Source organism: Mastigoproctus giganteus, chromosome 13 (assembly GCF_048544385.1).
Source record: "Mastigoproctus giganteus isolate SK-2022 chromosome 13, ASM4854438v1, whole genome shotgun sequence".
NCBI lineage: Eukaryota > Metazoa > Arthropoda > Arachnida > Uropygi > Thelyphonidae > Mastigoproctus > Mastigoproctus giganteus.
In genome coordinates, this window is record NC_143587.1 from 52,495,526 (window position 1) to 52,522,353 (window position 26,828).

At 35.9% G+C, this 26,828-nt stretch overlaps 1 protein-coding gene across 3 annotated transcripts in view; it reads right to left on the reverse strand.

The window, feature by feature from the left end:
- LOC150076054 (transcription factor CP2-like protein 1) overlaps positions 1 to 26,828 on the reverse strand; it is a 274,831-nt gene that overhangs the window by 39,273 nt on the left and 208,730 nt on the right. For all 3 annotated transcript variants that reach the window (XM_090387036.1, XM_090387034.1, XM_090387035.1), the window contains exons 15-16: positions 24,267 to 24,357; positions 11,545 to 11,594 (exon numbers count right to left, since the gene is read on the reverse strand). In XM_090387036.1, the coding sequence (XP_090243162.1) occupies positions 11,545 to 11,594; positions 24,267 to 24,357 (141 nt within the window). The remainder of the gene's footprint in view (positions 1 to 11,544; positions 11,595 to 24,266; positions 24,358 to 26,828) is intronic.

The window sequence follows — 26,828 nt, forward strand, 5'->3', positions numbered from 1 at the left end:
AAAGTAAAATATAAATAATTAAATAATCAATTTAACACAATTCAAAATCAATTCAAAACAATTAAAATTCAAATTAACGCAATTAAAAGAATCTAACAAAAATATTCAAAACGATTTTCCTTCCTGAAGCTGACAATGCTTTTCGACCGACTGTCGTGATCACAGGAATGAAAATTACCGAATCAGGCTAAACCTGCAACTTAAATAGTGATTATGTGTCTTCGCGCATGCGCGTAAAGGTCCACGCATCGGAAATCAAATATGGCCGCCGAACATTAACAGAATTCTCGTGTAATTTAATTTCAACGGTTTCTGCAATTAATAGTCGCGTATAATTACGTTGAACGTTAAGTATTTTGGCCTCGTTAAATAAAAAAGTATGTTTTTCGTTAATGGCATGAAAGGCTAATTCTGACGCTGCTGAACGAGAAGCACGAACTGAGGCTTCGTGTTGATTTACACGGATATTAAGAGAAAACCGCGTCGAACCCTGATAAGACGAGTCGCAATCACCGCAAGAAATGTTGTATACTAGATCATTAATTTGTGTTGCGAACGCCGAAAGAACCGAGCGATTGTTCAGTATAGTGTGTAACTTCCGTATAGGCCTAGCTATAATTTTAAATTCGGTATCTTTAAAGAATCTGTTAAGCTGTTTGTGCCACTGTTCAACATATGGGACAGAAATAAAGTATTTTTTGATATTACTATTGTTGATTGGTGCAGTATTTTGTATCCTATCCTTAGCTTGTACCCTAATTCGATTTATTGTGTTAATGGGATAACCCCTGTTCAAGAATCTGCTAGTTAATATTTGTATTTCTGAGTCTAAAGCAGAATCCGTCGTTGAATATTTATAGGCATTTAGAAATTGATTAAAGATAATCGATCTTTTGTAGGTGAACGGGTGGTAGCTATTATAATGTAGAAGCATACCGGTGTTTGTGGGTTTTCGATAGATGCTAAATTGTATTTTGTTCGAGTCCCGGGTAAGCGTGAAATTTAGAGAGTTTAATGACTTTGTATCCGTATCTTCCCTTTCCAATGTAAATTTGAGTCTAGAATGAATATTATTAAACGAATGTAAAATGTCTTGGATAGTACTACTATCGGTAATAACTAGAACATCGTCTAAATACCTCCCATAGTATGTGATACGGGGACGAAAAGGTGTCAAATGTATCTGCTCAATCGTTGAGAGATAGATCTCTGACATTAAGCCACTCAGGCTCAAACCCATTGGTAATCCAAAAATTTGTTTGTACACCTTGTCTCGAAACACCTTGTTTTTATTTAACGAGGCCAAAATACTTAACGTTCAACGTAATTATACGCGACTATTAATTGCAGAAACCGTTGAAATTAAATTACACGAGAATTCTGTTAATGTTCGGCGGCCATATTTGATTTCCGATGCGTGGACCTTTACGCGCATGCGCGAAGACACATAATCACTATTTAAGTTGCAGGTTTAGCCTGATTCGGTAATTTTCATTCCTGTGATCACGACAGTCGGTCGAAAAGCATTGTCAGCTTCAGGAAGGAAAATCGTTTTGAATATTTTTGTTAGATTCTTTTAATTGCGTTAATTTGAATTTTAATTGTTTTGAATTGATTTTGAATTGTGTTAAATTGATTATTTAATTATTTATATTTTACTTTAATTATTTATATTTTACTTTAATGTACCGGTAAGTTGTCGATTTTTTCGTTTTTTCCGTTTTAATTTCTGGAGGGTATCATACGGAAGTGTTCCACGTACTATATTGAGGTAAACTCCTCTTATTAATTTACTAATATTAATGATCTTGGTAAACACCTCCCACCATTCCCAACACACTCCATTCAATGCCTCCTGTGGTCTTCCGTCAAAAGGATATCAGAAGGATTTTGATGAATCTTGATGCTAAGAAAGCATCAAAACCTGTGCTCCTAAACTTACTCCTGTTCTTTGCCACCTTTTTTCACTTTCTTATTCCAAAGGTGTTTTTCCTTCTGCTTGGAAATTTGCTCATATCCAGCCAGTTCCTAAAAAGGATGACAAATCCCTCCCATCCAATTATTGTCCCATTGCAATTACTTCTACTCTTTCTAAAGTATTGGAGAAATCAATTAATCACTAACTCTTAAACTACCTAGAAACCTTCCGTCTGATCAACGATCGCCAGTATGGATTCCGTCAGTGTTTTTTTTTTTTTTTTTTTTTGATTTGGTAGTTGTTGGCGCATCGGCTTCTGTGGCCATATTGCACCTCCCAAGGTTTTTTTTGCAGTACTTTGATCCAAGCCCGAGGCGGGAATCGAACCCGCGACCTTTGGGTTGCCGGGCAGGTACTTTACCCACTCGGCTAGCCCGGTCGGCTTCCGTCAGTGTGGATCCACTGTTGATATTCTGGCTTATGTTACCCATTTATGGAATAATTGAATGGAAAGGTTCGGTGAAATACAAGTAGTTGCTCTTGACATCTCAAAGGCTTTTGATCATGTTTGGCATAAAGGTCTTCTAAACAAGCTTCCATCTTATGGTTTGCCAACTGTTTTTAGTAATTGGTTATCCAGTTTTCTCTCTGATCGCTCACTGAGGGTGATGGTAGATGGTTCTCTGTCTTCTAACTTCTCCACTAATGCCAGTGTCCCCCAAGGTTCAGTTCTTTCACCCACTCTTTTCCTCTTGTATATTAATGACCTTCTTCCATTGACTGGAAATCCTATCCATAGTTTTGCTGATGATAGCACATTGCATTCCACTTTCCATTTTGAGAAACCTTGTCCTGCTCAATCAGCTTCAACTTCTCAAAAATCTGCTACCAATTCCTTAAATGCCGATCTTCAGGTAATTCTCCAGTGGGGCAAAGACAACTTAGTTGATTTCAACCCTTCTAAAACTCAGTCTTCTCTTATATCTCGCAAAAAGGATTCTTCTGCTCCTATGCTTATCTTTAGTGACACTCCGATTTCTAGGCAAAATGATATATCTCTTTTGGGGATTACCCTGACTTCTAATCTCTCTTGGCACAAGCACATTACAAATATTGCTTCTTCTGCATCTAAAAAACTTGGTTTTCTCTTTCGCTCTCGGCGTTACTTTTTTTCCAAACAGCTGCTCACTCTGTATAAATCGCAAATCTGCCCAGCCATGGAATATTGTTCCTACATCTGGGGTGGTGCCCTCAAAACCTCTCTCAGGCTTCTTGATTCCATTCAGAAGAGGGTAGTTAGGTTAATTAATGATTCATCTCTAACAGAGTCTCTCCACTCACTTTCTCATAGATGTACTGTTTCTGTTGCATGCCTCTTCTACAGATACTTCCATGGGCATTGTTCTTCTGAATTGGCTTCTATAATTTCCGCTCTCTCTTTCAAAACAGTCCGAACACGTGCCGCCACCAGCCAACATCCATTTACTGTCCAACTTCAAACCCACAGAACCAACTTTTCATCTTCCTCATTTATTCATTCAACTGCCGTTTTCTGGAACAACCTTCCTTCATACGTATTTCATGAAAATTACAATCTACAGAAGTTCAAGTTGAATGTCAACAAATATCTTCTTTCGTCTTCTCAACCTCCAACCCAAGCACGGTACTAAGTACTATAGGTTCTAATACCTCTCGTGTTTAGGGTTCACATAAAAAAAAAAATTAAAAAAAAATGAATGTAAAAGAAATATTGGACTGCAGGTTTATCAATAGAATTATTAACAGCAAACTGATTAGTACTTCATTATTAGCCAAGGTGAATTTTTTTTTTGTTCCAGCAGATCTATTCATAATATGCATCTCATCTGATCAAAAACAATTAAAACAAATTATCTTTTTTTAATCAGTTCTCATTTTGAGAGAATAAGTTTCTTGATAAAGCTTTATGATGCTGGAAATGGCATCTTAGGTTAAACTGGGAAATAGTATTAGTTAACTGTCATAAGATTAACAATTCTTATTTGGCAGGCTAATATAAAGTGCAATCAAAAGTTCCCAGTTTCAATTAAAAAAAGAAAAAAAAGTTGTCACTTACTGGGTATTCGATGCTGACAGACCTGAGAAATCCCCCCCCCCCCCAAACTTGATGTAGAGAATCCAGCAATGCTGCTACTGCTGAAAGAGCATTTCTGGAACTCCAGTTTTGTGATCTCTAAAATATCTCCAAAATGTCAAAATTACTGAACATTCAGCAGAATTTTAGTTTTAAGAACAAAAAAAAAATCATGGGAAATTAAATCTTAAGAATATGGAGGGTGCAGGACTACATGCATGTTGCTCCTAGCCACAAACTGCCGCACATTCAAATTGATGTAAGACCAGTCACTTAAATTTCAACAGCAAGCTGTAGTTGTCTTTAACATCAATGACAATGTGCATCAAGAATCTGTTACACTAAGCCAGGGGTGGCCAACTTAATTTGTGATGTGATCTACTTTTTTTCTTCAAAATGTGCCGCGATCTACCATCTCAAGAATTTCATTGCACATTGTTAAAAAAGTTAATCAACACATATTGGAAAATGTCGTTTATAAATTTTAAATTTAAATACAATTAAGAATTCTTATTTTAAAATTCATATGTTTTTAAATTTTTAATTATGTGAAGTTTATCTTCATGTCATCTGCCAAGCTTTCAAAATTGGGGATATATTGCAATAAGGCCAACAGCAAAGAATCTTCTGTATGCAAGTCCGTAAGAGTAGAGCGATTCTTCATTTTTGTTTGTTTCAAATACAAAAAGGCCAATTCACATAGATGTGTGGAACCAAAAAAGGAATTTAAAAGTTCACTGCATTTTTTTACATTTGGGTACATTTCTCGGCAAACATTTCCAAAAGTCTTTTTCTGATGATCTGGCTTTTAGGAAGATATTGTTTCGCAATGTAATAATTTAATTTTCAAGTAATATTTTCTCCATGTGAAAAATCTCAGCAATTTTTTCTGCAATTTGTTTTGTATCTAAGTCGACATTAAATGGATAAGAAATAATGTCTTCAATTGTTTTAAAATCACTGAATCTGGTTTCAAAATCATTCACAACCTTCTCAATTTCAGAAACCTATTTCTCGCTATTAAATTCAAAAACAGGATATTTTTGTAAATGAACTTGCATATTTGCAAAATGATCGAATTGTTTTTCTTTGAAATCCTTAGCCATTGCCAAAAATTAATATTTATATGCAGAAATACTACTAATCATGTCACCCACATTTTTATTTTTTCCTTGTAATTCCAAATTCACATCACTTAATTTACTGGTAAAATCTGCCTAAAAAGCCAGATCACACAACCATTTCATATCTTGTAGCTACTGATAATCATCTCCCCTTTGATCAACAAATTTTTTAATTTCATTCAGCAAATTTTGAATTTTCTGTAGAAACTTACTCTGACTCAGCCACCCCCACATCTGTGTGAAATATCGGATCTGCTTCTTTTTCATTGAGTTGCATTTTGAAAAGTCTCGTTTGAAGAGATTGTCCTCTGATGGAATTCACGATTTGAAAGTTATGTCCATAACACTAGTATTTAATCTTTTGCTGGCTAACACTTGGTGTATGATGCAGTGGTAATTCAAAAAATCTGGGAATTCATCATCCTTTTGGCACAATGCGATGAATCCGTTAAGATGCCCCATCATTGCATTAGCTCCATCTGTTTTTATTGATATGAGCTTAAATAGTGGTAATTTAATTTTTTCAATAAAATTTTTGAATGTATTAAATATATGAAGACTTCTATTTCTTTCTTTTAACGAAACCATACCCAGCAGTTCTTCTCTGGCGGCAGAATCACCGAAAACTATAATAATAAAAACAAGTAATTCAGCTGTATCACTGACGTCTGTAGATTCATCCAGTTGTAAAAAAAAGGACACACAATTAGCAATATGCACACACAATTGTTCGCTCACATTTTTACTCATTTTTTCAATACGTCGCATCAGAGTATTTCGAGATAATTGCAGATCTTGAAGAGCATTTTTAATTTCATTTTTGTTCTTAAATTTTCAAAAAGAGAATCTGTTATTTCTAAAAATCAGTCTTTGATGAATTGACCATCAGAAAATGGTTTGCATTTTTTTTGCAAGATGATTCATCTTAAATGATGCTGCAGTTACTATTTTAGATTGTAAATTAGGTGTCATGAAGAAATTTTGTTGTGCGAATAATATGGATTTAAGTTCTTTTAATTTAGTTTTTCTAAGGTCACCATTACACAGAAAATCCGACTGGCATTTACCATGGAGTGCATTGAGTGCCTTTCTAAATTTTCTTTTTTGGGTATAGCCACGTAAGCATTGCAAATCAAACAACAACATTTTTCTTTTATCATTACAAAAAAGTATTCTAGTTTCCACTATTGATGAAAATGATACGTTTTACTCTTTTTCATAGTATTCATTTTAAATCAAAGGGTACTACATTAACATATAAGTACTGTACTGTTATTAATATTAAGTAAGCTAAATAAGAATTCAACACACACTATGCTCTCCACAACGTAACTGCATGAATTTTCACTAGACAAACCTAGCAGCTGCGTGGCGACAAGAATAGTCACATGATTCAACGGATTTGTAATAAGCATATGCAGTGGGGCAAATAATAATAACATTTAGATTTTGACTAATCTATTTTTTATATATATTTAAAGTTCGTCGTGATCAACTGAAATTAAAGCTGCAATTGACTGGTAGATCGCGATCGACTTATTGGCCACCACTGCACTAAGCCAAACTGTCAATCGGCATTTTTACAAAGTTCTATAGTGAATATCAGAAGACATCCAACAAAAATGTTTGAAAAATAATGTGCTACAGATTGGTTACTGCATCATAACAATACATGTGTTAGTCTGAATATGACAATTTCTAAAGAGGGTAACACGACTGTGGTCCCCCCACCTCCAGTATTAGTATTAGCAATGGCTACATGGTGCAAGGAAGCCTATGGCTTATGCTGCACCAGCCAAAAAAATAATAAAATAAAATAACAAAAAAATAAAAAATAAAATAAAATAATAATAAGAGAAAAGGAAATAGACAACCTATGCGTTTCCATCCTCCCGTAGGTAATTATCCAGCTGACCTTTTAATTTCCCCAAACTGTCAGCCTCTACCACCAACGTATGTAACTTATTTCAGTAATTTATAACTCACTGGCTAATATAAAACTTCCTGCAATCCAGTCTAAACATCTCCCCCCCCCCGTAACTTGAAATTATGGCCCCTTGTTCTAGAATCATTTATAATCGTGAAAATTTCATCCTTATTCATTTTGCTTATGCCTCTCAGAGCCTTAAACACCTCAATCAAGTCTCCTCTAAGGTGCCTAGTTTCCAAGCTCTGCAACCCACATATCCGAAGACTTTACTCATATGGACGTTCTTTTGCTGATATTACCAGGCGAGTTAACCGTCTTTGGACCTTTTCAAGAAGAACAATGTCTTTCTTTAGGAGCGGTCTCCATACCTGAACACAGTATTCCAAGTGTGGTCTAACAATAGCCTTATATAATGGGATTATAATGTCCTTATCTCTACTAGCAAATGTTCGATAAACCAACAATAGGACACCATGGGCCTTCCTCGCAACCTGTCTATAATGCTTGGAGAACTTCATGTCTGACCGTATCGCAACACCCAAGTCCCTTTCCTCCACTACTGGCCTTAGTTCAACTCCACCAAGTGTATAAGTTATTTTGGGGTTACTGTTCCCCAGGTGTAATTCCTTACACTTTGTTGGATTAAAGCATGGCTGCCATTTTTTCTGACCGTCTCTGAAGTCTATCTAGGTTACTCTGAGAAGCTCAGCTTGGCAGTGATCATTAATTACTCTACCAATCTTTACAACTGCAAATTTAGACATCATGCCCTCTATCCCTTCAATGATGTCATTTAAGAAAATCAAAAACAACAGTGTTCCCAATACCTCCGGGGAACCCCACTTCTTACATTAACCCAATCTGAGGAATAAACATTTATCACAACCCTCTGCCTCCTGCCACGAAGCCATTGTTTTATCCATCTAAGGATTTTCTCCGTGATTCCAACCTGTTCCAGTTTATAAAGTAACCGCTCATGTGGGACTGAGTCAAATGCTTTGCTGAAATCCAAATAAACAAAGTTGAAATTATTCCCTAAATCCAGTTCACGAGTGACCCTGTCAAAACAGCTAACCAGATTTGTTAAACATGATTTTCCCTTTACAGAACCATGCTGCATATTCTTCAGAATTCAACTTCTAACCAAATGATCCTGAATTCCCTACTACTGAAGTTAGACTAACCGGCTGGTAATTTCCGACTTCATTCTTAGAACTGCTCTTATGTATTGGAGATACACTGGCACTTTTCCAATCCAACAGAATCACTTTTGAGTCCAGTGTTGCTCTCATAATTAGATTCAATGGTTCAGTGCACTTACTTGCCACCTCCTTTAAGATTACAGAGTATATATGCCATCAACCCTAGGAACCTTACTGTCCTGTAGGCTCGAAAGTTTTTTCATTAAATAAACATGTGAAATTTCAACATCACTAATTACATTTTTTTCAACTTCACACCCATAATTTCTCATTGACGTAAAGGGTTTTTCTTCTGTAAATATCGATGCAACGTAACCGTTGAGTTCATCTGCAACTTTAGCTGGGGTATCTAATACTATCCCAAGTCCATTACATAAGGTTCCGATCTGGTTTGTCCTTCTCTTCTTCGCATTTATATATGTGAAGAATTTCTTACCCCCTCCTGCTCTGTTTGCCAGCGATATCTCATAATCCGCCTCGCCAGCCTAACCTTTTCTGTGGCACCCTTACAGATCAATTTGCAGCTGTTATAAGTTTCAGTACTTTTATTGCTCTGTAACTTTTCCATTCTGTCTTTTACTACTCAAGTAATCTAGCAACTTCATTATTCATCCAACTTGGAATCCACCTCATGGAGTATTTTTTTAATGGTATATAAGCATTCAAGGCTAAGGTTTCTGTGATTAATGTTTTAAAGGTATACCATAATTCAATTGTATTCACTCTCTGTGGGATATCTACCCAGTTAACAGAGGCCATGTAACATCTTAAGCCGTCATAATTTCCTTTCCTGAAATTATAACCCATTCCTTTGCCTTTAACTTCTGCTACCTCTCTCTTCATCGTCCACCATAGAACTCCCTGATCACTTCCTGCTACTGGTTCCTGTACTGTAAGCCCTATATCATCTGGTTCGTGGGTGGTGATGAGGTCTAGAGTATTCTTTTTTTCTAGTACACATTGATACAAATAGCAATCATCTAGTTGATTTAAAATTTCTGTCCCCCATGTCGAGTTTCCTTCCCATTTGCTCCAATCAATTAAAGGCAAATTAAAATCAATCATAATAAGATATTCGCGCTTACTTGCCCATTCCATTTGCATGTAGAGGCTCTCATCATAATCTTTATAATCACCTGGCCTGTAGATTACTCCCACTCTTATTATACCTTCGCTTCCAACTGTCTCACACCATACAGATTCTATACTAGCATGCGAAACGTCTGAATCTGGAAAAGCTTTCATCGTGCTCAGGCTGCTTTTGATAAGAAGCATGACCTCACTACCCCCTTCTAGCTTTCCTATTCTTCCTAAATACATTATACATACCGTACTGAAACTCATCACCCCCTATCTCTGGGTGGCACCACATTTCTGTAAGCCCTATTATGTCAGCATTACTTGTCCTAACAGCAGTTCAAATTCACTCATTTTATTGACAACACTTCTGACATTACTGTATAAACAATTAAGACTTAGTGTTCTTATATAGACACAACTCTTAAAGTTATTTAAGCTAGCTTCCCTGGCATTAGCTACCCACACATTTGAAACATCTCTGCTCTCAGAACATCTTGCCAATATGTTCTGTTGTGGTAACCTTCTTTGTATTCTTTGAGTCTAACTCCTTTGATATCCAAATGAAATTTTATACTCAAGGTGCAAAGATTTTATAACATTTCAGAGGTCCAGAAAACAATCTCCTTCCCTATGTAGGCTGCAGTGAAGGAGATCATAAAAAACAGTTCTGAGATTTTTTTTGATAAAAAAAACAAAAAAAAAAAAAAAACACAACTGCAGGTGAACTATGCATGTGCATGGGTTGGGACAGGGTTTAAAAAAAAACACCTGATACTGAGCTCCGTTAATCAGTGTTACTCTTGTTCTTCAGATGGGAAAGGCAGCGGACTTAAGTGAGTTTGACAAAGGCAGATCGTAATGGTCAGAGCATATCCAAAACGGCACAGCTGGTGGGATGCTCATGGTCAGCCAAAAGTGGTCAGAGGAGGGGAAACGAACCGCCGACGAGATGTTGGATGACCACGGCTCATCGATGCCTGAGGTGAGCAAAGGCTCTCCCAGATGGTATGTGGCAACAGAATGACGACTATGGTGCAACTTGCTGGTAATTGGAATGCTGGTGACGGGGGTAATGTGTCGCAACACACAGTACATCGAACCCCACTGAAAATGGGGCTGCATAGTCACAGGCTGTTTCGAATGCCCATGCTAACTAAGGTTCACCGGCAACAGTGCCTACAATGGGCAAGCGAGCATGGTGCCTGGATGCACTGTGGGACGAAAACAAGCTGGTGGCGATGGTGTCATGCTTTGGGTGATGTTCTGCTGGGATGCTTTGGGTCCGGTCATCCATGTGCTGGGGACCCTGACGCCTACCATCTACCTAAACACCATTGCTAACCAAGTATACCCTTTCGTGACAATGGTCTTCCCCTCTGCTGGTGCCGTCTTTCAGCAGGATAATGTGGCATGCCACACCACCCGGATTGTTCGAGACTGGTTCGCAGGACATGAGGAAGACTTCCAGGTATTGCCTGGCCTCTAAATCCCCCAGACATCAATCATCTGTGGTTTGTGTTGGAACAGCAATTCCAATCTGCGGCGTCTCAACCACGGACCTTACAGGAGTTAAAGGATCTGCTGGTACCAGATACCACAAGACACATTTAGAAATCTTGTAATGTCCATGCCTTGCAGGATACAAGCTGCAAGCTGTTTTGGCTGCACGTGGAGGATTAACATCATATTAGGTAGGTGGTCATAATGTTTTGGCTCATCGGTGTTATTAATACATCATGTTAATTTAATGAAACCACGGAATAAACAATGAAGGTGAACACAGACAGCATGTAGTTCAATTTCTAAAAAAAAATTTTTAATCTAACAGAAATTAAATAGCATATTGATAAGAAAAATATTAATTTTTCAGCTTCACCAGTGAAATATAGACAACAACAACAATGGATTATAAAAACAAGACAAAAATCCACATTATGTAATTGCCAACCATTAGAGCAAGAGAAGGTCAAATTACCCTCTCTTGGTTATGATGTTATTACAATGCAGTTTATCAACAAAATTTTTCAATACTATCTCCCCTCCATACCCCTTATTAAACATTCTAGTATTTACATATTATTAATTTTATTTTTAGAAACAAATGACATGAAATGTCATTACATATTTAACAAAAGTAACAATATAAAATTCCTAGACAATTAAACTACTATATTTACCTTGTTCTGATGATAAACAAACATACATTGTTAGTCGAGGCCTTATAACTCTAAGAAAAAAATAATAAAAATCAGCATCCATAGCAAGAATTAATATGGGTGAAATATTAACACATAAATTAAAAACACCTTAAACTGGTTTTGACTGAAAACAATGTTAACTGAAAACAATAACTGACTGAAAACAATGTAAACAATGTTAACTGGTGTATAAAGCCTTGAATGGTTTAAGCATGCTCAATGCTGATGGGATTCTTCCTCTAGCTCAGAAAAATCACCCGAGAGGGCATAAATTCAAATTGAGGAAAGACAGATGTAGGATAGACGTGCGGAAATTTGCCTTTAGCCAGCGGGTGGTTGGTTGGTGGAACAGACTTCCATCCCTTGTGGTGGAGGTTGATAGCCTAAATAAGTTTAAGGCTCAGCTGGACAGGTATTTTGAACGAACAGAGGGGTGAAGTGGAAGTGGGTTTTTCTTTTTTTTTTTTTTTTTTTTTGGCTGATGCTGCATAAGCTTGCTTTCTTGCATCAAATGCTTCTACTAATGCTAATGCTAACTGTTTTTCCATATATGTGAATTGTGAAACAAAACTTGCTTTGATCTTGTGCTAGTTTTGTGTGGTGTATACCTCTATTTAACTACATATTATCACCAAATCAGACCTCATCCTAAAAACAAATAAAGTAAATATTGGCTTCTCGCAAATTACCCAAAAGTATAAAAATATTCTAATCTTGTTTTGACCATTTCAAGAGAAATAGAAGTGTTTGCAATCACCCTGTAGTAGACCAAGAAGTGCTACCAATAGAGAAAATGAACAGCTTGGACAAAAATGTAATGAGTCCAAAGAAGTACATAAGAAAGCTGTCAAAACAATGTGGAATCAGTTATGGGGGTGTCCAGTGCATTCTAACAAGTACAAAATTCCACACATATAAGGTTCACCTCATGCAAGAGGTTCATGGTGCCGATGACATGAACCATAACACAAAATTCTTTGTGTGGTTTACTATATTATCTGAAGGGGCATGTCAACAGGCATAACTTTAAATACTGGAATAATAACCAATCAATGTGGATTGAAGCAATGAATTTCAACATGATCCATGAATAATGGTATGACAAGCAAAACATATCTGGGTGTGTTGTAGTGATTTCTCAAGCCTTTCCTTGATGATATAATTATGTACTCCCAGATTACATCACTACATTTTACATTCAGTATCCAAAGGATCTTTAATGAAGATTTCCTGATGAATGGATTGGAAGATGAGAGACAATTGAAATCTGTTGTGTATCAGGATCATTCAAGAAAGATTGCAGAGCTACACAGGAAATCATATCTGAAAATGTAAAGATCAGTGAAGACATGTTATTGAAGATTCAAGCATTTATGTGTCATTAGAATCAGAAATTTTGATATTAGTATCCATATTATAGCAGGGAGAAAATCAACAAGCAGCCCCAGGTCACTCAGTGGGCCTTCTCTTTGATAGCATTACTAGAGTAGGAAGTGAGTACAGTGAAACTTCCCTTTAACGGACAGCCATGGGGAACGAAAATGTGTCCGTTAGAGAGAAGTGTCCGCTAACAAGAAGTCTGAGGGAGAAAAAAAAAAAAAAAAAGAAAGAAAGAAAAATCGTTAAACGTTTAATGTAAAATTAAATTAAATTATATACAGATTTTGCACAATAATATAATAAATAATATACATACAATTGTGCTATGCATATTATGACTTTATCTTAAGAAAAATACATACAGTAATCACTTATTTTCTTCTCCACCTTCTTCCGGCTGATAATTTTGTTTTCAACATTTGTTTGGAGTGAAGAAACCATCGAAAGTCCTTCAGTATCTTCTTCAGCAGCGAAAAACATTTTTAAACGATTGATTTGTATGAGCACTTCTTCTATTTTCATCGGTGGTTCGTCGTTAATATGTTCTTCGACAGAATGACCTCCTTCCATTTCTTCATCCTCACGAGGAACTTCTTGAAAAATATCGATGATAATGTCGTTGATATCTATAGCACCATTTTCTGTAGTGAGGTTCGAGTCTATATCTTTGTAGAAAGGGTCACTTGTAGCTGAAGTATCGTACATTATCAATAGATGTTGAAGTTCTTGTTCTTCTTGGTGCTCCACATTGCTGTTCACAACTTCAATTTTTGCGTTTGAGAAGCCAGACTTTACAAAACAGTTCACGACAGTTTGTTTTCTAATTGTGTTTACTGAAGAGGAAATCCATTGAATCGCATCTAGGATGCTGATTTTCTTTGCAAGATCACTCGTACATGTTACATCGTTCATGTTTGCAATGAGATGTCTTAAAACACGTTTTCTGTAGTGAAGTTTAAAATTTTTTATTATCCCTTGATCCAAGGGCTGACACTCTGCAGATGTGTTTGGTGGCAGAAAAACGATTTGAATGTTGGACAATTCAATGTGTGGGTGAGATGCAGCATTATCCATGAAAGGAATAATTTTTCTCTTTTGACTAATCATGTTTTGGTTAAAGTGACTTATCCATTCGCTCATGATATCTCGTGTCATCCACGCTTTTTTATTAGACTTCCAGTCAACATTCAAAAGATTCAACTTTATGCCCTTGAAACAACGAGGATTTTGTGGTTTTCCTATAACAAGAGGTTGTTCAAAGTCTCCCAGCATATTTGTACACAATAGTACAGTCAAGCGTTCCTTAGAAATTTTTCCGCCCTGGCACTTTTCGTTTTTTAGACTCATTGTTTTTTCAGGAAGAGCTTTAAAAAAACAACCCTGTTTCGTCACAGTTGTAAATATCCTTAGCTTCAAAATCACGACATAAATCTTCCAATTTGACGGTCCACTCTGTTACAATCCCAGTATCAACAGATCCACCTTCACCACTTCCGGTTTTCCAAGACATTTTATGTCGAGTTTTGAACTTGTCTAGCCATCCCACAGAAGCCTTGAACTCATTTACTCCCATAGATTTCGCAACCTCCAAAGCCTTTTCCCTAATAATAGGCCCATTAATGGGTATTTTTTTAGCACGTTCGTGACAAAACCACTCATATGTAACAGTGTCAATTTGAAGTCCAACAGTTTTCGGGAATGATTTTTGAACCTGATCATTTCCGTGTTGCCAAAATTGTTTGAGCAGTTCATTTTTTTCTTTAGGATGTCGCTTACCTGCGTCTTCCTGATTTTGAATTTTGCAGCGAGATTGCAAACACTATTTTTTTGCTGACCATACGCATTAATGAGTTCGACTTTATCTTTTAAAGTTAAATGTTTACGAGAAGACATTGTGCACTTCACACGACACTGAACAAAACTGAAAACTGAAACTCAAAAGACGAAAGGCCAACCATATGTCCCCCCCCGCTGCACACATCAAATTCATCAGAAGTTTTACACGTGCCTTAAAATTCTTGAAAAAGGGTTTAGAACCGCGACGTAAACCTTGATAAAATTCAGAGAATCGGAAATAGAAAATAAACACACGATTGAGGCAATACGTGGAAGAAACGTTCGTAGAAAAAGGGCCGTGAGCTCGCCCGCTGTCCGTTATGGAGAGATCAAATTAAGTGCTAATCTAAACGAAACAGTGCAGATTGCCTGTCCGCGTCCGTTACAGAGAATGTCCGCTAGACAGAAGCTGCAAACACGTTAAAACCAATAGAGGTGAGTTGGGGAATTTGAAAATGTCCGTTGTAGAGAAATGTCCGTTAACGAGAGGTGTCCGTTAGGAGAAGTTTCACTGTAGTTAGTACAGTGGGTGAGTGACCTTGAGCAGCCTGTTATTTTGATTCCTACTTTAGAGTACAGTCAGTCCTCGTATAACACGCGTTTACACTACACGAATTCGATCATACACGATTTATAAATAGGGGAACGATATCTTATATAACACAAACCGAATTCACTTACGCACGATTCGCCTTTGTGTTTACAAGAAATGACAGTCGAATGCAGAATCACCCCAACCGAACGCAACACGATAGGAATGAAGAGAAGATTCTGAAAATGTATTTGTTTTTTATATCAGTGAAGGGGAAACACATTTCACCATAATAACGTAAAAAAGAACACAATTCCAGCTATCGGTATAATCGCAAATGCAATTAGATCGAGTTTACTACCAGTTTATAACAGATTCCAATAGCAGAAACGCAACTGGAAATTGTTTTTATTGTTTTATGGTAGTAACCCCTAAAAATGTGAGGTGTTAATAGTGTATCAAGCGTGCTTCCTTGTTTTGTAATTGTGCTTTATTCCCTAAAAATGAGTAAAATTCTTAATTAAAAGGTGTGAAAAGGAAGTGTCCTGGTGAAGACACTGCAGATTCATAGAGAAAAAGAAAAGCAATATCGATAAACAGAGGCGGACTGGGTCAAAGATTCTTACCAGGGAAAATTTATAGTGGCCTCATACATGGTTTATGGCCAAAATCACACCAGCCTCCGGCCCAACGGGGTTTCCCCAGGTAAGGCTTATGGCCAGTCCGCCTCTGTCTATAGAGAAAAAATATGAAATTGTGAAACGCTTTGAGCAAAATGAAAGACCACGTGATATTGCACGTGCTACAGACCTAAATGAGGCAATGCCGAGAATTACAAAGAATGCAGAGAAAATAGAAACAACTTTCATAGCAGGAACAACTCAAAGTGTAATTAAAATCCATTAGATTAAGACACAAAGAATTGGAAGAGATGGAACGGCTGTCATCTGTTTGGATGGAAAATCAAACAAAAAACAAGTTTGCTTACGATAGAAGCAAAAGCATTAGCAATATTTTATTACGTAATAATCGTAATAAAATACGTATGTATTTTATTCGTAAAAAATACTTACGTATTTTTTATTATTTATTATATTATAATAAAATATAATATAATAATAATAAAAAATATTATAAAAAATTATAATATTATTTTTTATTACGTATTTTAATCGTTAAAACGATTAAAATTACCCGATTATTTATTGTGTTTGGTAATGTTTTGGTTACAAATGTGTGTTCAACCTTGGGTGGTCGGCACCTAACCCTACTTTTCCCATAGGACCTGTTGTTTATATTGCACGATTTTGCATTGCACGAGGGTTTCTAGGAACACAACTATCGTGCTATACGAGGACTGACTGTACTGGCAAACGATGCCGAGAAGTAAACTTATACAGGGGGGGAAAAAAAAAATCCCACATCATACATCCCTCTAATAATTTGTTTCATTTGTCCTTAAATATATTTAAACTACCCACTTCCAATAAAACCAGATGGAAGCTTGTTCCAAGAGTCAACTATCCTCTGGCTGAAAGCAAATTCCTGCACAGCTATACTACACCTATCCTTCCCTCAATTAAAATTTGCATCCCTTATGTCTGTCATCCGATATAGAGCAAAGATGCCATCAACACTTCCATCACATTACAGTCTCCATGGTTGATACACTATTCTAAGTGTGGTCTCACCATTTCCTCATACAGTGGGATCATGATCTCCCTATCTCTACAAGCTCTGATAAATCCTTGAGAGAGCAGCATAGGCCCTTCTTGCCAAATGTCTAAACTGCATGGAAAAGTCTGCCTGAATTATAACCTGAAAATCTCTCTTCTCCTCTACTGTCTTCAATTTTTCCTACTGTATGTTAAGTTATTTTGAGGATGTTATTTCTCAAGTGAAAAATCATGTATTTTTCAAAGTAAAAAATATTGACACTCTGACTATTCCCCTAAAGCCTATCCAAGTAACCCTGGAGGAGCACTACTCGGCACTGGTCATCAATCTCCCTCCCAATCTTGATATCATCTGCAAATTTTGATATAATACTCTGTATCCCTACATCAATGTCATTTAAGAAAATCAGAAACAGTGATATCAGAGCACTGTTCCTTGAGGGACATCACTTCCAATGTCCAATTTGAAGAGCAATCATTAATCACAACCCTTTGCCTTCTGTCCTGCAGCCATCCTGTGATCTGAGGATCTTAGATCACAGCATGACTGGAATTTATACAATGTTATAACTTATACAGTAACCATTGATGAGAAACAGTCAAATGCTTTATTAAAGTCCAAATAAACAACATCAAAATTATTTCCTAGAGCCAAATCATAAGTGACTGTTTCAGTATAGCTAACTAATTAGTTAAACATGATTTTCCCATTACAAAACTGTGCTGTATTTCTGTCAAAATATAATTTTTATTTAGCTGCTCCTGTATTGTATTTTTAAATCACTACCTCTACCACCTCCATGCAAGGAAGGGTCACAAAATATTATTATTCCCTATGCCTGTGGGACAGCCATTCCACTGCAGATCATTAGATCTGATGAGACTTGATCAAAGAAGTACACATGAGCCAAGAACGAGTAATGTGCAGTTTGTTTCATTTATAGACCCATGAAGATTTTCCTTCGACCTCTTCACATTAGAGCAAGCCTAATGAAGAGTTTGTAAAAGCAATGGACAAGACGGATTCAACAGGATTTTATTATTTACGTGAGAAATTCAGTGGATCAATGCCATGAAACTGAAAGATGGAATCTTTTGTAGGGTCTCAAATCAGAATTTCTCAGAATTTCAGTGTTTAGAATGAAAGTTTTGAAAAATACCTTAATGTATTAGGACTAAAAGCACAGCAGGCTTTCAAAAATGGGTTTTTGGAAATTTTTTGGGTAACTGCAGGTCTCTCGCATACAAAGATGGGGTTCAGAAACAGCTTGAATACATATAAAGAAATGAGATGTCATATGCTGCTGAAACTTCTTTTTTTGCATTTAGACTTCTTTTCTGAAAACCTTGGCTCGGTGAGTGGGGAACAATTCCAAGATATTAAGTCAATGGAAAATTGCTACTGAGGTTTCTGAAATAAATATATGTTGGCAGACTACTGTTGTATGTTGAACTGTAACATTCCAGATAAAGTGCACCAAAGGAAATCACCTGCATATTTTTAAAATGCGCATAACTTTTTTACAATAGTATACTACCATATTATTTTAACTATGTGAATAAAGTGTATTGGGTTTAAACTGTAAAAATGAATAAAATGTAATTGTAACCAGTCTCAAGCATTTTGTAATGAAATTATCTAAATATACTGGCATTATCAGTAGCTGGATTATAGAAATTATACATGCTAGGAAAAAACTGAAAACATTTAAAATCAGCACACTGGTTTAGAAAAGTTTTATTTTGTTGACCAGTTTTATTAGTTATCAGATAGAGAAAAATTTTACAATTACTAAACTTATTACCGATGTTTTTGAATTCCCCAAAGAATTCATGATCATAATTGTTATTTGATTTCTTTCAAGAGCTGTTGCCTTTATTTTATATTCCACAATCTTTGGCCTAATGACAAAATGCCAACAAAAGTACATAAATGTTGCCAATAGAGTTTAGTAATTAAAACTATTCTAAGTCTAAAAATTGCAAAATTTATTGCAATCTGTAACATATCAATAAAATTAAGCTTTCGTTTTGCATAGAAAGTGACTGTTGCAGATTTCCATTAACTCAATTCTTTTCTGTTTTATTTTATTTTTCTATTATTTCAGAATAATAACTCACTGCCACTAGCAATTATTATTACTAAGAAAGTAAAAAATATGATGTATATAAAAAAAATATATATGTATATATATAAACCACAACATATACATATTGCTACTATACTATTAATGACAAATCTGAATTCAGCGCAATACTTGTTAATGTTTGACCATTTTCATGCATTGTTATTATTTTAATTTTCTGATCCAACTCGATCGCTTTCCTTTTCTTGGTAGATTTACTAGTACCGCTGTCACTTATTCCCTTAGTCGGCACCACGATAACGGTAAAAATTAAATTTTCTGAAAAGAATTTCACAGGGTTAAGGCAAAAACTCACTATTATCACCCCGCACTAGCTCACATTTTACTAAAGCACATTTCTGGAGGTCACCAAAAAACAATAAAAACAATTTGCACTTTCCGTTTTATTGGCCTTTTCTGTTAGTGTAATCTATTATAAACGGGTAGTAAACTCGATCTTACTGCATTTGCGATGATACTGATAGCTAGAATTCTGTTGGTTTTTATGCTATTATGGTGTCCTCTTCACTGAAATCTTCAGTCATATAAAAAAAAAACCATAAAAAATTGTAAAAATCTTCTCTTCATTCAAATTTTTTGCTTGTTACTCTGATTTCACTTGTGCAATTTGTGCATGCTGTGATCATCGTGATTGATTGCTTATTATTATTATTTTTTTTGTTGTTGTTTTAAATTTTACAATCCTAAAAAAAAAAAAAAAAATTGAGTGGAAACAAATTTATGTAAATCTGTAGTTGCATAAGTTGGGGACTTACTGTATCAAAAAATGTTCAGCAACCTACGTAAAAAATATGGCAATAGATAAAAAACTTACCACATGCTACTCGTGTGTCCAATACGACACTTCCCTTTATTTTTTGTGATGTCAATTTTAAATCTAATAGCTTCCCTTTCTTTTTTACGATGTTGCATATGGTTTGGTCACCAACATTATAATGGTTCCTTAGAGATTTAACGGATGCACCGTTTTCACTTTTCAATAATTTTAAGTCTTTGTTTAACTGAAAGCACAACTCTTTTGCATTTACCCATTGTTTTCGGGATTTCAAAACAAAAAAAAAAAAAATAAAATAAATAAATAAAAAAAAAATATGTATTTACTATAAAAAAAAATTTCGACCACCCTGACATAACGAAACAAAATTTGTCTTTTTGCAGTGCGACGGGACACAACAATCGACGCGACGCACTAAAACAAACTAAACATTTGTTGTCTCATTTTTTTTTTTTTTTTTTTTTGAGCAGCAGGTATGAAGACAGCAGGGGTTGCAAGATAATAGGCACATTAATCTTCCAATGACGATTTATAACGCCGCTTCTTGTCACTTATTTACGACTTGCAAAATATCTGTTTATACCTATTCTAGTTATTACTTGACCTTTATGATTTCTGGTTGATTTTTTTTTATTTGGAATCTTGAAGTGTCCCAGTTAGGTTTCTACTCTGCCTGTTTGAAATCTAGTTTGGACTGATTAATAACTGCTTTACAATTATTGCGAACTTTGGTGTAGGCAGAAAATGAACCTGGAGATTTGGATACAAGCCAATTACAATATGCAACATTTTTGTCTTGGCCTTAGCATATTGGAAAACCAAAGTTTAGATAAAGGAGGAGATTTTAAGGTGGAATGTGGGATAAAGGATTCCATTCCTACAAGAATAATTTCACTGACAGGATCTGAGCAAACGATGACATCAGAAGTTTTGAAATAGTAATCTGACTAAGGAAAAGAAGAAAAGAAATCTCGCAGGTCATCCCAGTTTGCATTCTTGTAATGCCAAACAACACAAGGCTAAGAATGGCCACGAGAAAAAGGCTCCACTGCAGAAGAGACCATTATCAGATTGTGATCTGATGTGCCTAGACCAGCATTTCCTAAACTTTTTTAGTCACGGAACACTTTTCATCTCAATATATTTATGGAACACATATATTTACGGATAATTTACAAAACACAAGTTTAGTGGGAACGAAAGAACTGTTTGCTAATATTTTATTTCATATGACGTATTGTGCATCAGGAGCATATTTATTCCCAACACATGTAAAGCTGAAATACAAATAACTGTCATCATATTTTCGTTTTGGTCTTTTATTAATTGGTTCCTGTTTTTCCGCTTCAGATTTTTGGGGAAGAAAAGGCTGTGATGTTCATCCTCACTTTGAAGTGTGACAACAGTGTGTTCATTTTCATCGACCACAGTTGCAATACTAGAAGTACTTGATTCTCGTTTTAAAGTTCCTTTTTTCACCCACAAATCCATGGTCATTTATTTTAATAATAATATTTCGAAATGCTGATAATTATCAAAAAAAAATTACACAAGGAAGTGACTTTAGTTACAATATTGGTTCGCTTCCCCCTCTCCTTCAACCCGTGTACTCCAGGCTAAATCGCATACGAATGACATATAAGATCACTACATTGCTACTTTTTCATACATGTCATTACCTCTACGCATACTTCTCTATCCAAAAGCCCGTCAAAATAAAGTGTTCCGTGGAACACAGTTTCGGAAACGCTGGCCTACACCAGTGGTCTCCAAATATTGGGTGCGCAAGATATTAAGCAATAAATCAATATTTATTAATTATGAAAACATTAGTTTTTTGAAACGTAATTGAAAATAAAAATTATAAATAAATGTATTTTTAATACTTCAATATGTGGCTTTATTTGATCATGCAATCAATCATGCATGTTCAAGTACATGCATTTTGTACTTGAACTTCAATTAAATTTTGTTTTGTATTTTTTTATTTGTGATCTTTTAAAATTACATGTGATTTTAGATATAATGCCTTCCATGTAAATGATTTATAAATATAAAAAATATATATTAAACTTATATATTTAATTTTTTATTCGGGGGTGCAAGGTAGTGCTTTTAAATAAAATAGGGGTGCACGACCAAAAAAGTCTGGCGATTACTGGCTTAGACGACCAATCATCTCAACCGTGTACTTGGAAGGGTTGTTTGTGAGAAAAAGATCAAGCATGTTGACTGCATGGTTAGGATTTTCTGGTATCCTGGTAGGTAAATGAACAATCTGTGTAGCTCATTAGTAATTGCAAAAGCCTCAGCATCTAGACCAGTCGGATCTGTGTGAGAAAACAGATGCCAGCTGGAGTTGTGAACATTAAAATCATCAAGGAAAATCACTTCACTGTTAGGAAAGCTAGACTGGAGAAAGTCAGGTTGCAAAGAGAGGAAGTCAAAGAGTTCCAAGTGATTAGTGGAATTGGGAGAACTGTAGAGACAACAGATGAATTTGTCAGAATGAAGTAGAGAGATTTTAAGCCAGAGAAGATTGAAAAGAGGAGATTCCAAATTACCAAGTCACTGACAGGGAATATCGGAAAGGACATACACAGAAGTACCACCTTTGAAGTGAAAGGAATCATACAACAAATAATTTGACAACTGAGTTCAGCAGCAGTTGAATCAACTGATAATCGAGATTCTGTCAAAAACGATACATGGGCTTTGGCAGACTGTAAGCAAAAATGGACATTATTGAGATTAAATCTGAGATCACATATATTTGTGAAATGAACGAGGAAGTGTTTGAGAGGTTTAGATCTTTTTACAGATAAGTCTGTTCTATTATTTTGACAATTCATGGTGTATTCAGAAGTAAGAAAAGGTGGCGAGGACATGCTGATTGTTTGTTATTTAGGAGCATTAGCAACTAAGGCCATATTGCTCCGGGATATGCGGTGGTCATTCCCCGACCTTTCCGCATCCTCCGTATTTGGTGGTGATGGGCTCGAATCCCGGTCTAATCAAGAAGCGTGTGCTACGCACTGCTGCTCCTACGAGGAGGAGGACATGCTGTATGAAGTAATTAAATTTTTGGATATGGCTTCAACATAGTAACAATATACCCAACTCCTTGACATAATGTGGCCTCGACAATGCCCCCCCCATATATACACTACTTGGGGCAGTGAGTTATACACTTAAGTGTAGTACCAACTGTGTGGTACTACACTTAAGGTGGTAGAAAATGAAAAAGACCTGGGACTAATTGTGCAGTCAGATATGAAAATTTCTGAGCAATGCAGACAGGCTGCCAGGGCAGGTCATGGGGTTTTGTCAATGATATACAGGAATTTTGCTAGCAGGGAAAAGGAGGTGATTGTCCCTCTGTATAAGGCAATGGTCAGGCCACATTCAGTACTGCATACAGGTCTGGAGGCCTCATTTTAGGAAGAATGTAGATTTGCTTGAGCATGTACAGAGAAGGGCAACAAAATTGGTGAGGGGAATGACGGGATCCTCTTACCAAGAGAGGCTTAAGTTCTGTAAATTGCAGCGGCTGGAGACTAGGCACCTGCAAGGTGATCTGATTGAGGTGTATAAGGCCTTGAATGGGTTGAGCACGCTGAATTCTGATGGGATTCTTCCACTTGTTCCTACGAACCTAAGGGGGCATAAATTCAAATTGAGGAAAGACAGATGTAGAATAGATGTGCAGAAATTTGCCTTTAGTCAGCGGGTGGTTAATTGCTGGAACAAACTTCCATCTGTCGTGGAAGTTGATAGGTTAAATAAATTTAAGGAGGAACCATACAAACATTTAGAGGGAATTGTTTTGTAAATTTTTGGCTGATGCTGCATAAGCTCATACACTTGCTTTCTTGCATCAAATGCCACCAACACCACCACCATTACTACTACTACTACACTAGTTGATCTGGTGGACTCTCTAGTGGCTGGCATTTGAACATCATTTTATTGCTGTACCCTCAAAATATAAGAAAGATTGGATCTAACCATGATGTCCATTATAACCTCAAAAGAGATCAATCACACTGCATGATGGAAGAGATGGGGTGGGCTACCGAAGCATTTCTCTCGAGACTAAACATAGGTTCCACCACTTCAAACTTCCAATAAGCAAAGTGGTGGTACCGCACTGGTTAATGAGAGTCATCTACCACCCAGTATGTTAAATTTAGGAATCTAATAGCAATTTTCCACATCAGCTATATAAATAATTTTCCCATAAGGTGTAGTTTTTCTAAGACAGCTACTTGGTGTTAATGATTAAAGGTGCATCAGTTATATTTTCCTTCTATTCAAAATAAAATTAAAAAAAAAAAATTCACATTGATACTCACTTGGAATGAAGTGCATTATATAATCTTATCCCATCAGCTAGCCCACATATCTGAATCAGATCATCTCTAGTAAGACGCAAAATGTCAGCTCCTGTTGATCCAAAGAAAAAATGTAAATTCAAAAATTTAAATTTTTGTTAAAAAACAAACATACTTGTAAAATATTATTTTGTGTATTGAACTGTTATGTATAGCTCATTTATATATAAAGTGCTTTTTATCATGAGCCCTATAAGTTATGTGCTGCACATTTGCAAGCTGTTTAATAAGCATGCACGTATAAAATAAAGCTTACTGATATACAGATGGGTCATGTCTTGCTACTGCATAAAACTATTTAAACACCTTGCTGATGGAATGGAAAGATTCTGTTCATTACAAAATGTGCAGTTTATTGCTGTACCCACAAAATACAGTAAACCCCCGCTATTTGCGGTCACTGATTTAATATAAAATGAAACCTAAAAAAAATGTGAATTTTAAAGCGCCGTGAACATTTTCCGCCATAAAAAAAAAGGGGGCGTGGCTAAAATTATCTTTCCTGGTCAAAACAGTGCTCGGTGGGTGGGGGGAGAGGGGTGACAAAATCGCGAGCGTGGATGTTTCTCGCTCCTTGTTTAGTATGTGTTATGCGCTTGTCATGGAAGGTTTCATCGTTTGTTTTTAATTTATATGCTTATAAATTGAATAAATTTATCAATTTATAAATTGATATGCTTACAAAAGTGATAAATCTACCATTTTGCAGTGTAAAACAGACTTTTTCGAGCGTGTTAATGGAAAAAGTGACTTTATTGTGGACAAGTTCTTTCTAACCCGTACAAAAATATGGCTATGAATAAAAAGGGAAATGTGAAAAGATCAAAGAAGGTGATGACATTAGCGAATAAAATTGAGTTATTAGACAAAATTTCTAATGGTGAAAGTGTCTCCTCAGTGGCAAAACATTATAAAATCAATGAGTCAATGGTACAATCAATCAAAAAAATCGGAAGAAAAAATCTGTAGTGTCTGTGAAAACGCGCTAATTGCTTCAAAATTTGCTCTATAACTCGTGATGCTAAATTAGAAAAATAGAAAAAGCTTTAAATCTGTGGATAGAAGACCGAACTCAAAATAAAATTCCGTTAAGTTCACTCATCATTCGTGAAAAGGCAAAACACCTTTATCAACACTTTAGCGAAACTGGTGATAGTATTGGCAGGATAAGTTTTTTAGCTAGCAAAGACACTGGTTTGAAAGATTTGTTTGAAATTTCTAATAGATATTACATTTAATATTAAATTGTTTATTATTTTCATTTCGATGCCATATGCTTGCATTTCACTATGTACTGTCTATGTACATAGTCATATTATGAAGGTATATATAATACATATATAGACAATATTTTAGACTAGTTTTTCTTATATATTTCATACTTTGGAACGGAACCCCTTTATTACTATGGGAGCCATAACTCAGTATTCGCGGCATTTCTCAGGAATGTAACCCCCGCTATTTGCGGGGGTTTACTGTATAAGAAAGATTCAGGTTCACAAAAACAATACCTGGCACCACAAACTGTAGTGTATAATTTTTTATAAAATTAGTTCTAGATGCTTTCTGAGAAATTTCACATATTAATATTCAGTTGTGTAACACTTAAATTTTTGAGTTAAATTAAATATAGTTATTTAATTAGAACTTTAACTACTCAAGTAGTCCAAATTTCAAATGACGTGGAAATTTTAAAAAATATTTTTTATATATAAAATTTGTTGGATGATGACTAGTTCAATTCCTTGTGAAATGATGGTATCAAATTAACAATCCCATGGGTTTTATATACCTTACAGTTAGCATTAGCATTGGTAGGGCACACGATGCAAGAAGGCAAGCTTATATAGTTAGCATCAGCCAAAAAAAAAAAAAAAAACTCCTTCCCATTTCACCCACCCATTCACTCCAAATGTTTGTCTAGTTCTGCCTTGAACTTATTTAAGTTGCTGACCTTCACTACAACAGATGGAAGTTTGTTCCAATTATTAACCACCCGCTGGCTAAAGGCAAATTTCCGCACATCTATTCTAAAACTGTATTTCCTCAATTTGAATTTATGCCCCCTCAGGCGAGTATCTGAGTAAGAGGAAGAATCCCATTAGCAATGAGCTTGCTTAATCCATTCAAGGGCTTATACACCTCGATTAGATCACCTTGCAGACGCCTAGTCTCAGGAAGCTGCAATTTGTGCAGAACTTTAGCATTTCTTGATAATACCAACCCTTTGTTCCACTCACCAATCTCGTTGCCCTTCTCTATACTCTTTCAGCAGCTCTAAATCTTTCCTAAATTGAGGCCTCCAGACCTGTATACAGTACTCAAGGTGTGGCCTGACCATTGCCTTATATAAGGGGACATCATCCCCTTATCCCTGTTAGCAAAATTCCTGTATATCATTGCCCTTGAGCTACTCTTGCAGCCTTTTTGCACTGTTCAGAAAACTTCATATCTGACTGCACAATTACCCCAGGTCCTTTTCATTCAAGGAATATCAACCCAGTAATGCTGACAAAAAATAAA